The sequence below is a fragment of the Sarcophilus harrisii genome, chromosome 5 (genome assembly GCF_902635505.1).
Source record: "Sarcophilus harrisii chromosome 5, mSarHar1.11, whole genome shotgun sequence".
Classification (NCBI taxonomy): domain Eukaryota; kingdom Metazoa; phylum Chordata; class Mammalia; order Dasyuromorphia; family Dasyuridae; genus Sarcophilus; species Sarcophilus harrisii.
This window is the reverse complement of record NC_045430.1, coordinates 237,009,137-237,022,126: the sequence shown is the minus strand read 5'-3', so window position 1 is coordinate 237,022,126 and position 12,990 is coordinate 237,009,137. Positions and strand designations below refer to the sequence as shown.

Sequence of the window (12,990 nt, the reverse complement as noted above, 5' to 3'; positions counted from 1 at the left end):
GTAGTATTTAAGCAGTTATCTCATGTCCATCATCACCACTGTTCTAACTTCCTTTCATACTCACTGATGAGGCTCTTGAGTTCTGTTTTACTTATCTTCAGCATCATATGGAGATTCTGTCATTTACTTAGTACAGATACAAGATAAGACCTCTGGTTTCATTATTTAGGTCCTTTTTTTCATAAATTAATGCCACGGTTCTTTCCCTCCCTACCTCCACCCCTCTCACAATCAAGGAGCGGAAGGAACCTTAAAGTTCTGTGATTGCTCATAAACCTATACATCGCTTTTCCAAATTGGTGGCACTTTTAAAATGAGAAGTTGTAATGTATTGTGCTACTCCCAATACAAATGTTAAGTTCTTGGAAACATCCCTGTTTCATCATTTGTGTTATAATTGCTTCCCATTTAAAATAATTCCTTACTTAAATCTGGTCTTAAGAGTTAACACTACATTAATCCACTATATTATATCTCTGAAATTATTTCTAGATATTACTACTTCTAGATCAGAAAATCAACGAATTCAAACTGCTTTTGAATGGCTTCTTTCGAAACATGACTTTTTTTTTTGAAGGGAAGGGTAACTTCTTATGGTTTTCCTCTTACATAAAACTTTTGGATCATTTAAAATGTTTGCTCCATGGCAGGAGATCTGCCCTCCCCCCCAAAAAAGGACTTGAAACGTGGATGATTCACATGTACTTAGAGGGGATGGGTGGTTCTCCCCTAACTCGGGCTCTCCAAACTCACAAATCGGCCGAAATGTCCCCCTGGTGAGAATGGGGCCACACCCCTTCACTCTGCAGCAAAGTCCCCTACAGAACAGAGCGGGAAGGAGCTATCCCTAGGAAGGAGGGGCACCTAGACATCCTCCGCCACTCTTCAGGGCAGCCCCTTATCCGTAAGTTGGGTGAAGACTTTGTAGGAAAGGAGCCCATCCTAGTGGAGAAGAGTTTGTCTAACGGTTTCGGAAGCTGGGTTTTGGAGATGATCCTCTCGGAGCATCCCGGGCCCAGTGATTCATCTCCAGTGATTCACTCTCCCCTCCCCCTGCATTCCTTCTCTCCTCCGCCACAGCCTCCCCTCCCTCGGACTCCAGACGGTCCGATTCCGGACAAAACCCGCAGGGTCCCTGGACACGAGGACGGCCCAGCAGGATAAATGAATTCACAGAACCGAGCCCTTCCCTCCTCTTCCGGGAGGCACAAAAGGGAAGTAACAATGCCTCCAGAACTTCATTTTCTCAAGTGCACGCCCCCTCCTCCCTCCCCCCAAATCTGAGGCTCCCTCTTTCTTTCTCGCTGCCTCCTTCCCTCGTGGCCGAGAAATCTCTGTCCCCCTCCTCCCCGCCCTCCCCTCCCACTTGGCCACGGTCTCTCTTCACTCTGGTCCTCCCTGGCGGTGTCCCCTTGGCTCCTCCTGCCTCCCTTTAGCCTTTCTGGCTGAAAGCCAAGATGCCCCTCCCACCTCCTCCCAGGACGCCCCTTTAGAAGAGTTTCCCGGACCGCTCTCCTTTTCCCATCTCGAGTTCCGAGTGAGTCCCCCAAATTCCTCTAAGCTTTCTCCCACTTCGTCAAGGGGCCCAGAGGTGGGAATCGCCCCGCTCCTGCCGACGCTAGTCTGCAGGATTCCGAGCCCAGCCCCAAAAGTAACGGGATCGGGCTCTCCGCCCAGTTTGGGGGAGACAAGGGAGGGCTGAGGGCGGCACCCCCGCCCACCCTTACCCCACCCCTCCACACCCCCCTCCCCGTCCCCTCCCTGCTCTGTCCTTTCTCTCTGGGTCCCCATTGGCTGGCGAGCGGCCGGGGATTGGCCAGCTGCGGGGGCCCCCTCCGCTGATATAAGTACCGCCAGCGGAGTGGGGTCCCGCTCTCCGCTGCTCCAGTCGTCCGGCTCTCCTCGCCCAGCCGCCGCCTGCACCGCCGCCTGCACCGCCGCCCCTCTCTCCGCCACTCGCGCTCCTCCTCGCAGCAGGCACTGCCCAGCAGCCCTCCAGCCATGTCCACCCGGTCGGTCTCCTCGTCCTCTTACCGCAGGATGTTCGGCGGCAGCAGCGCGGGCGGGCGGCCCAGCTCCAGCCGCAGCTACGTGACCTCGACCACCCGCTACAGCCTGGGCAGCGCCATCCGGCCCAGCACCACCCGCAGCGTGTACTCGTCGTCCCCGGGCGGCGCGTATGCCACGCGCTCGTCCTCGGTGCGCCTGCGGAGCAGCGCCCCGATCCCCGGGGTGAGGCTGCTGCAGGACTCGGTGGACTTCTCCCTGGCCGACGCCATCAACACGGAGTTCAGGAACACCCGCACCAACGAGAAGGTGGAGCTGCAGGAGCTCAATGACCGCTTCGCCAACTACATCGACAAGGTGCGCTTTCTGGAGCAGCAGAACAAGATCTTGCTGGCCGAGCTGGAGCAGCTCAAGGGCCAGGGCAAGTCGCGCCTGGGGGACCTGTACGAGGAGGAGATGCGGGAGCTGCGCCGGCAGGTGGACCAGCTCACCAACGACAAGGCCCGGGTGGAGGTGGAGCGGGACAACCTGGCGGAGGACATCATGCGGCTCCGCGAGAAGTAAGAGCGGCCCGCCGGCATCCTCTGCCCGGGGAGTCTCCCTGGGCCGAGGAGGAGGAGGAGGAGGAAGAGGAGGAGGAGGAGGAGGAGGGATGCAGACCGGGGCGCTCCATCCCCGCGCTGGCCGGGGCTGCCACGCCCTTAGGCCTATGGGCGTGGTGCAGGACGGGGCGCCCGGGCTGGGGAAGGAGAAGTGGGGGGGACTGTGGTTTGGTATCAGTTCCCAGGCGGCCCCACCCTTCATCTCTTGCACGCACCCCACTCCATCCTGCCCGTGCGCTGGCCCCCAAAAAGTTGCCCCTGTTTGTCCCTCTCCTATTAACTCTCCCTCTGTTGGAAGCGGGAAAGGATTCCACTAACTTTTCCCAAAGTTTTCTCCTCGCCTCTCTCCTGGAGAACCTCGGAAAGAAAGAAAAGATGGCTTGGGGGCGGGGGAGGAGGCTAGACAAAGGGCCTTGACGCCACCGGCCAGGCCGTACTCCCTCACAGCTCGCCCCTCCAGATCCCACTGCAGGCGGTCCCCAGGGTCCCGCCGCTCCCACCCGCCCAGAGAAGCCCATTAGAAAGAGCCGAAGTTAGTTGCTTTTCCCCCGGGCTGGAGGGTGGGTTGGGGGAGAGGGGGAGGGCTGGTGGTTGGGTGTGGCCGCTTGTCCGGCGCTGCTGGCGGTTTCCCACTTCCTCCCGACTTGATGTGTCACTGTTTCAGGTTGCAAGAGGAGATGATGCAGAGGGAGGAAGCCGAGACCACCTTGCAGTCTTTCAGACAGGTTTGTAGCCTCCCTTCCCTGCCGTCCCCCAGCCCGAACCTCTAAAAGTTGGTCCTGAACCCAAACTCCGCTCGGAGCAGCTTGCATCCAGGCTGTGGGCGCAGCCCTCTAGCGGTGGCCCGCTGCCAAATCCCCGCGCCCCAGGAACTGGGGGATTTGCCTCGGTGTCCCCGGGGAACACAAAGGATGGTAATATAATCCTCCTCAGCTTTTAACTTTGTTTCAAGTTTTCCCTCTGCGGGCCAGCCTTTCATTTTTCCCACGCTTTCCGAGATGCAGATTTGAGCCGCCCCAGTTTGAGTGGGATTGCCGCTTGCTTAAGTCGGACAAGTTTGGCATCTTTCTACTGTATCCAGGCCAAAAGAAGTGCAACATACGAGGGTTCAAAGTGTAAAATAAAGGTGTTTTTTTTTTTTTTTTTTTCCAGAAGAACTTGCTACGAACAAATAGATTCAAGGCAGAAACTAGTTGGGGAGGAGGGCGAAATCATATTGTATAGTAAAGTAGATAGGGCGTAAAACAAAAGGGCTCCCATATACAACTGTTTTTTTTTTTTTTTAATCTTTTAAGGGTGAAAAGGGACCATCTGTCCTGACTATAGAGTATTAATGGTTTCTATGGGATTCACTATGGAATGTAGATACACGCATTCAGGCAAGTGGGGTCGCCATAGACAGAAAGAAAGGGAGCCTTTGTGTTCACAGGGAAGCTTGCAACAGGCTGCATTCTTCCAGAATATGTAATCAGAGAAGCACCGTTTTAATTGGAGACGAGTATTTTATAACAGAAAGTTATACTTAAGCCTGAGTGGGACATTAGAGATGACGTTAGAACTTTTAAAAGAACATTCGTCAGGGCCGGTGTTGAAAGGACCTCTCTTCTTTCTTTCTGTGATTTCCTTTTCCAGAAAAAGTTTTTCTTTAAAAAGATGCTTTCATGGATGAGGAGGAAACAGAGACCTTATAAAGCTAAACTTGGATTTCAGCTAAGGATTTTGAAATAGTTATGGAATGCTCCAGAACTTTAAGAAATCGGAGCTTTTATGAAGAGAATTGAAAAAAGGACACTGTGTTGAAGAGTCCTCTTTGGCTTTGTGCTAGAGCCCCCTTCCTCTCAGAAGAATGTTTTAAAATACGTGCAAATCGGGGCAGCTAGGTGGCATAGTGGAGCCTCAGCTCTAGAGGGAGGAGGACCAAGTTCAAATTCAGCCCTATGCTTAACTATGACATTGGGCAAGTCCCTAACTGCTTTTAAAACAAAAAGGGAAAGGAAGCAGAATGGTTATTACTTAGTTTAAACTTTAATTTAATATAGGCACTTTTTAGAGCATACTTTAAAAGTTGATTATTAGATTAAGATTTATTCTAATTTCTCCTTGATGGAGGTGTTTATTTATATTGAGGGCTGAGATAAATACATACATATGTACATACAAACATATACTCACATCAGGATAAGCTATGAGGCGTAGGATAATGAGAAGAATGAAAGACCTGAAATTAGAGGACTCAGTTAAATTTTGCCTTTACCATTTCCTGCCTGTGTGATCTAGGGCAAATAACTTAACCTCTCTGTGCCTCAGTTTTCTTAACTGGAAAATGAAGGGATTGATCTAGATGATCTAAAGAGTTACTTATATCATAAAACAGATCATAAAAATGGATGGAAAAGAGAGACTAGAGTAATATAGTCCTATTTTGAAGGATTAGTAGAAAAGCAGTGATTTTGATCAGATTTCCATTCACTTGACTTTGTAATTATCACTTTTTGGTCATAGTTCAGTGTTTTTCTTTTAATTTATAACTCACAACCTCAGGGTAAAGATGGCCACCTACCATATGATATTCTTATAACCATTCGGAAACCAAAGTAGATTTGCCAAAAAGATGCAATCATTACATTTTGTAGAAAAAATGAGCTGATGTCTTCGATCATTTTGAGAGATGAGGCCTTTGTCCTGTATACTTATAAACAGGTGACAAATTTAATTATCATGTCGCCTTCATGTCTTCATTAGATTCAGCAGGATATTCTGGGCCAAAGAAGCGGTACAGTAAAGAATTCAGAAGGTGTGGATTCTAGTATTATCCCTTAGTAATCACTTTAATAATCCTGACAAATCATTTTTGCTTCTTCCTTTTCCATTTTAAAATGGAGCAGGTGGCTGCCCTCTAGATGTCTTAGGTTTTTTAAAAAGGACCTGAACACTAAGAAAAACTCTGAGATCTGGAAAAGTACTTTTTAAATAGAAAATAAGTTATGTGCATTCAATTAACCAATAATGCTTACAATAATTTAATATTAGTGGTAATAGAGAAGACATTTTCAATCTCAAGACTTAAAATAGAACTTAATATGTTCTTTTCAATCATGAATCAATAATGATTCATGCGGTACTTTGCTTTGAGACTGAATTGTTTTCCATAACTATTCTCAGAGCTGAACAAAAAGCAAGTCAATTTCTTTTTCACTCAAAAATTGAATCTTTGTTTTACTTACCAGCTACTCGATTGATTTTTTTTCAATGAAAGTTAAAGTGTCTCTGAATTTTGTAGAATAGAAACTACACCAGATATTCTTGAAGGATAAAAATATACTCATTTATGAAGGGGAAAGAATAACCCATCTAACCCATCTACCTGCAAGGTCATATATTCTGATTTAAAAGGTGACTTTTTACAGGTAGTTAGTGAATCTGTTATATGTTGAGACAGATGAAGGTAACAGGAAGATCTCTACATACACATTTCTTTTTAAGTGTAGGAATGAGGCTCATCTTAAGCATTCATTTCGAAACAAGTTTTAGTAATTGATTTGAAGGAAAAGGATGAAAACACCCTTAAGGTTCTCAGAAAGGGCGGGTGCAGCTGAGATGCCAATAGGTGACAAAGATGAATGAGTGATGTTTACTTTTTCTTCATTTGCTCTCTTCTTAGAGTACTGAAATAACCAGACAAAACTCATAAATCCTTGGAAACAGAGTGGTACCTAAAAATGTATTTTAAAAGATTAGGTGTAGGGCACCTAGTTTTGAAACTTTGTGGTTCAAGGGGTGTCCGCCTCCACCAAAAAAAATAGATCTTGGGGAAAAAATCAGGTAGGTGGTGGTACAATGGACTTGGAGTCAAAAAGACTCAACTTCAAATAGCTGTGTGTCACTTCACCTCTGTTTGCCTCAGTTTCCTTATCTGTAAAAAATATAACAACAGGATCTATCTTAGACTTACTAGGATAAAATGAGACACTTAAAAGCATTTTGAAGACCTTAAAGTGCAACATAAAAACTAAATATTAGTCTTATATCGCAAGCTTGAAAAGTAAATAGACTTAATTGTTGCTCATCTCTGGTACTTTGTTTATTTTACTATTGTCATATGAAATCTGATCTTAAGATCTTTGTAGTAATAAAGAAAAAATTCCTCAAATATTTTAAATGGAAAAAAAGTTACTTCAGTGGAATAGATAGTGGTAGAACAGCTGCCTGGAACCATTTGGTTTTGTTCAGCATTAGAGTGCCTAGTTTCTATTCTGTGCTTTGCTATCACAGCTTCATAACTTTGGCAAGGGCTGACATCCCACAGAATGTATGCATTTCTCCAAAACCCACAGTTTTATAATTGACATAGTTGGGATATTTATCACAGAATTCATGTAGAAGATGACATTTGAGCGAAGTCTTGAAGAAAACTAGGATATCTGAGTTATTATGAGTAAAGTGGTATTTAGAAAATAATAATTAAGGGAAGCAAATAATGAATTTTGTTGTCCAACTTGTTAAAGGGACAGACTAGTGTAATTAATTTCAATTACTGTTTTTCCATAAAAAGCTTTTACAACTTCTGTAATCAAAGATAACACAAATTTATGTATGACTTAAAGGTTTACAGTATAGTTTTCCCATACAACAAACCTAAGATGCTAATAATGCTGGTGTAATTATACTTAGCTTGCAGATGAGGAAATGCAAACTTAAATGGGTAAACAGATTTTCCCAGAGTCACATAGACACTAGGGAGTGTCTGATCTGGGATGTGAATCTCAAGTTTTACACTGCCTGATGGCTATTAATCTATGTCTTCATTTAGTATCATAGAGATGAAAAAAGATCTTATCTTTCATTTTTTGAGATAATATTCCCAGATATTTGTGATGAGTAGGATCAACTGTTACACTAAAAACCTGATTTGCTTGTGAACTTTTATAATTGCTTCCCAGAATTGTTCTGGAGCATCTATTGAACTAAAGTGGTTGTTAAAACATAAGCTTTCTTGGTCATAAATAGTTATAAGAAAAGCTGATGTTTACATAGCACCTACTATGTGCCAGGCCCTCTGCTATCAACTTTATAAGAGTTATCTCAGTTAACCCTCAACAACTTTGGGAGGTAGATGCTATTTCTAAGTCCATTTTATAGATGAGGAAACTGAGGAAGGTAGCAATGAAATGAATTGGCCAGGGTCACACTTGAGGCTACATGTGAGCTCAGGTCTTCCTAACTGCAGACCCAGTTTTTATTAACTCTGAATCTAACTGCCTCAAACCTGTTAGGATGATGTATATAATAAATGTAACTTGGAAAACAACCAGTTTTTCATGTAGTTACACACTTAATATCCTTAACTTAATAGACTATATAAAAATCCCAATTTAGCACTTTCTAACAGAGAATAAAGTAGGTCTCCCTTGGATCTCATCCAGAAATCTCAACATCAAATGGTTGAAACTAGAGGATTGTGTAGGACAGGGGTTCCCAAGATCAGTCTTACAGGAAAACCTTTCAGATCTAGTCATTGAAGTAACAAAGTAATCACCAAAACTTGTCTTTTTTAATCAGGATGTTGACAACGCTTCCTTAGCGCGTCTGGACCTGGAGCGTAAAGTTGAATCTCTGCAAGAAGAGATTGCTTTCTTGAAGAAACTTCACGAAGAGGTAAATAGAGCCCAGAAAGCTGATGGATAAAGAGAATCTTGCTGGTCTAGGTGAGTTGGATTCATCCATCCACTGTTTTTTTCCTAGGAAATTCAAGAACTGCAGGCCCAGATTCAAGAACAACATGTTCAGATCGAAGTGGATGTTGCCAAGCCCGACCTCACCGCAGCCCTGCGTGACGTCCGTCAGCAGTACGAAAGCGTGGCTGCTAAGAACCTCCAGGAGGCTGAGGAATGGTACAAGTCCAAAGTAAGAGCAAGAACCAGTGGGATTAGTTTGATTAGTTCCAATCACACTCTGAGATACCTGCCTTGCTTCTCAGTTGCTATAAGTGTCCAGGACTATTTCTTTATTTTTCAGTAACTTGTCCTGGCCTGTTATTGAAATATGGACCCCCAAAACCCAAATCCTCAAAAAAAATTTTTATTTATTTGAATGAGGTGATTTGATAATAATGACCTAAAAATATTAGTCAATATCCCTACTTATTCTTCCTCTGACTTGCCTAATATTAACCTTGTTTTTAAAGGGTTTGTCTGACATCATTCAGTAGCTCAAGGAAAATTTTGATTAACTGGTCAAGTTTCGATGTTGATTTGCACACAACCAGTTAGCTTGCTATCTTTAAACTTACAGAAGTAGAATTTATCTAGGGAGGCTGAATGCGTGAATGTAATTTAACTAGGAAATAATCAACAAGCATTAATAAAAAATCTACTCTAGACCTGACACTCTTCCCAAGATGTATGGTTACAAAGAAAGCGAAGGAGTCCCTGCCCTCAGGGAGCTTACATTCTGAGGGAGAGAATGTGTACAACGCTAGGTCTCTACAAAATAAATTGTGGATTTCTTCTCCAACAGTTTGCCGATCTCTCTGAAGCTGCTAATAGGAACAATGATGCCCTGCGCCAGGCTAAGCAAGAATCCAATGAATACCGAAGACAGGTGCAGTCCCTCACCTGCGAAGTGGATGCACTTAAAGGAACTGTGAGTACAAAGTAATTTTAAAAGCGAGAGAGGGAATAGCATTTGGCTTTGGCTTTCATTTTTTTTTTTATCTTAAAGTAAATTTGACAATTTCTTAAAAGAGTATTCTCCTTTATAGTTAATATTTCTCATTACCATTTTTTGAAAGGCACATCTCTTAATTAATTAGGAGACCTTTCTACTCTGTTGACATAATATCGGTATCATGTAATCATATGTAAAGTCAATTTGAGTTTGAGTAAGAGTAACCTAATGCATTTAATGGTAAATATGATAATAATTTACTGTAGAGAAAGAATAGTCAAGAAATGGAATTTAGAGTGAAGAGAGTCTAAAATATGTAATATATCAGAATAAATTCAAATTAATAGACTAGAAATCTGTGATTTTGTATCTTAGATTAATATTTCCTAACAAGAAAGGACTCCTTTTCCCAATCCACCCCAAATAAAAATGATATTTTGAGGAAGATATTTTTAATAATCACCAAAATTGTTTCAGGTCATCGAATAAACATCTCTCTATATTTGTGTTTGAAAATAATAATGTAGCTTTCTGCAATATGAAGAGTAAATTTCTATTAAACCCAAAAGCCATCACCTGCAAATCTTCTTTGTGTGAATTAACATTAAAGGCCCTTCTCAATTCTTCCAGAATGAGTCCCTGGAACGCCAGATGCGTGAAATGGAGGAGAACTTTGCCGTTGAAGCTGCTAACTACCAAGACACTATTGGCCGCCTGCAGGATGAAATCCAGAACATGAAAGAAGAAATGGCCCGTCACCTTCGTGAATACCAGGACCTCCTGAATGTCAAGATGGCTCTTGACATTGAGATTGCTACCTACAGGAAACTGCTGGAGGGAGAAGAGAGCAGGTAGAGAATGGGCATCTGGGTGTACGATGGGCTTCCCTGGTGTAGAAGGGGGTGTGGGAGTGGATTGCAACCACATGCAACAAAGAGGTGATTTAAAGGAATCCTTTGTAAGTTCAGCCCTTGGGGAATGGGATCACCCCTACAGGTGTGGCTTTTCCCAAAGCCTGTGTTCACGGAGCTGTTGCTGTAACATAACTCTTGCCCTGCTTTATTTTCTTACAGAATTGCTCTGCCTCTTCCAAATTTTTCTTCCCTGAATCTGAGGGGTAAGTTCTTGCTTTTCATTTGTAAAAATCAGAAGCTCTTAACCATTGGACCATTTTGTTTTCTGGGAAAGGTCATTCTTTGTTAAAGTAGATCTGATAATGACAAGGCGGAGCTAATTCTATTAAATGTCTAGAGTCTAGAACTGTTTGTTTATGGGATGCATGTACATCCAAGTCCTAAATGGGAAGTGCTCAATCCCCAACCTCCTCATTATCCTCTTAGTGCATCATGGTTTAAACATGTAGCCTTTTAAATCAGTGAAGGGCTCTTAAAGCACAACTCGGGCTTTTAGATTTCTTCCTGGTGAATCGTTATCCTGAACAGCTATAAAAAGTAACTTTTATAACTCTTTAATTAAAACTTTTATGTTGCATTTGAATTTCATTTTCTCTTTCTCTTGTGTGTGTTCTCTCCTCAGAAACCAACCTGGAGTCACACCCTATGGTTGACACCCATTCAAAGAGAACACTCCTGATTAAGACTGTAGAAACTAGAGATGGACAGGTTGGTAGTCCCTGAATGAAGGGAGTGGGCGAGCTAGGGGAGGATCCAAAAGTCTTGCTACTGCCCAGATACACCCAAGCTACACACTAATCAAACTCTTTAGAGTCACCCAAAGTCCCATCACCTCCTATTCCATACACTCACTCCACCAACTCTTTAAGGGCTACCTGAAGGCAGAGGTTGATGGCCCTCTTCCTGTGAAGAGACCTCACAAGGATGCTGGTCCACTTGGACTCCGTGTAATTTTAGTTGTTTAAATGCAGTTTTTTAAAGTTTGAATCTTTTCCCAGGCTTAACTGCCGAGATGAAATTAAGAATAGCTGAAGGATTTGGAGGAACATTGCATTTGTGAAAATCTGCTGCAGTAGCTAAAGCATGAAAAAAGGTGGATCAGGGAGCCGAAGTCTGTTTGGGGCAATGCTGGAGTAGAGTAATCAGCTCCCCCCCCCCTACCCTGGGGTACAGGGTACCTTTGGCAGCCAGTCCCTCAGCACCTCCAAGTTTGCCTGATTATGATCAGGGGGGGTTGAGGCAATCTTCAAGTGAAATGAACTGTCCAAATCCTCAGACGTGTGTAATGATTGAGTTGTATTTGGAAGAAGGGAGGAGAAACCAAGAATACCAAAGCATCTCATTTACTTATTTTCCTCTGTGCTTTTGAGATACCGTTGGGCGTCTGTCAGAGTCGCCATAAAAATATCCATCTGTATTCTTGCCCACGGAAGCCTCACTCCATGAGAAGCATACGCAAATAGGTCAAAAGTATTTCACTCCCATTTGTAGTCTCTACTGCACATAAGCAACCTGGACATATACCCCATCATTGGGAAACTCCCTCCTGAAAATGCATTTTAGAAGTGATAACATGTGTACCATTCATGGGCCAACATAAACAATCTTTACAGTTCCAACTCTAAACACCATTCTGTTACCTTCCAAGTTTGGGTGGGAAGGTTATGAACATCAAAGCTCATTTTTTATTACAGAGGATTTTGAAGTTTCAGATCCCAGTACCAAGTCTAAATTATATTTTGAGTTTAAATTGTTTTTCCTTTTTTTTAATAGGTCATCAATGAAACTTCTCAACACCATGATGATCTGGAATGAAAAGTGTGAGCTGACTGCAGTAGAATCTTACCAGCAAGAAGAAAAGAGAATTCCATATGTTAAAGAAACAGCTTTTAAGTGCCTTTCTGCAGTTTTCCAAGAGCGCAAGATAGATTTGGTTAGCTATAACAGAATAGGCTTTAGTTCTTATGAACTGACCCTCGTAAAAGATTTAGAAAGTTTACAACAAAATCTAGTTTACAATGATATCTTGTGCTACAATACTTTTTTAAGAAGTGTTTTTGAATACCATAAAACTGCTTTTTATTTCCAGCCAGTGTCTGACCAACCTATTACTGCTTCAATAAATCTTTGGAAAATACTGTTTCTGCTCGTTTTTCATTTTAAAAAATAGGCCATTTTTTGATCAGAACCTTTCCATGATTCTGACACTTTGACTTGGTAACTGTTTTCCTGATGATTTATTTAGTTTACAAGTATAGTTGCAAACTACAGAAAGCCTTTCTCCATTCTCCATTTCTCATCCTCAGAAAGAGCAATGAGCACTGAATCAAAATCTGATAGTTAAACAATGTACTTAAGGTCCAGATAGATATTCTTATTGACCCCCACTAAAAAAAAAAAACTGGCACCGAGGAAGAAGAAAATAAATGATAAAATCTCTGACTAAAGGAAAACATTCTCAAGGAGGAGATAATATGTATATATGAACATACATGCATACTAAATCCATATTCTTGGTGTGGTCAAATTGCAATTCAGCCTTTTTAATTGACAAGCACAAAGAATAATGATCATGGTGAATGCTTTGGGAGGTTTTTGCATTTTTTAACTGTGAGTGAGTCCTGTTTATTTCACTGGTATTTTCCCAAGATCATTCGGTAATTTAATAAATAGATGCTAATGCCCACCTCTGTCACTCATCTAACTTCAAACCCAGAGTGAGATCGAATATGGAAATCAATTTCCTGAAATCATCTAGAATCCATGTATGATTTCCTTTGTCAAAAGAAAACCTAATTTTA

At 42.6% G+C, this 12,990-nt stretch overlaps 1 protein-coding gene across 1 annotated transcript; it reads left to right on the top strand.

Moving 5' to 3' along the window:
* Positions 1–1,794: 1,794 nt before the first annotated feature.
* VIM (vimentin) lies at positions 1,795–12,331 on the top strand. Its single transcript, XM_031939911.1, has 9 exons — positions 1,795–2,567; positions 3,274–3,334; positions 8,169–8,264; positions 8,352–8,513; positions 9,126–9,251; positions 9,906–10,126; positions 10,349–10,392; positions 10,812–10,897; positions 11,963–12,331. The coding sequence occupies exons 1-9, from the start codon at positions 2,002–2,004 to the stop codon at positions 12,002–12,004; spliced, it is 1,404 nt and encodes a 467-aa protein (XP_031795771.1). The 5' UTR covers positions 1,795–2,001; the 3' UTR covers positions 12,005–12,331.
* Positions 12,332–12,990: the final 659 nt, after the last annotated feature.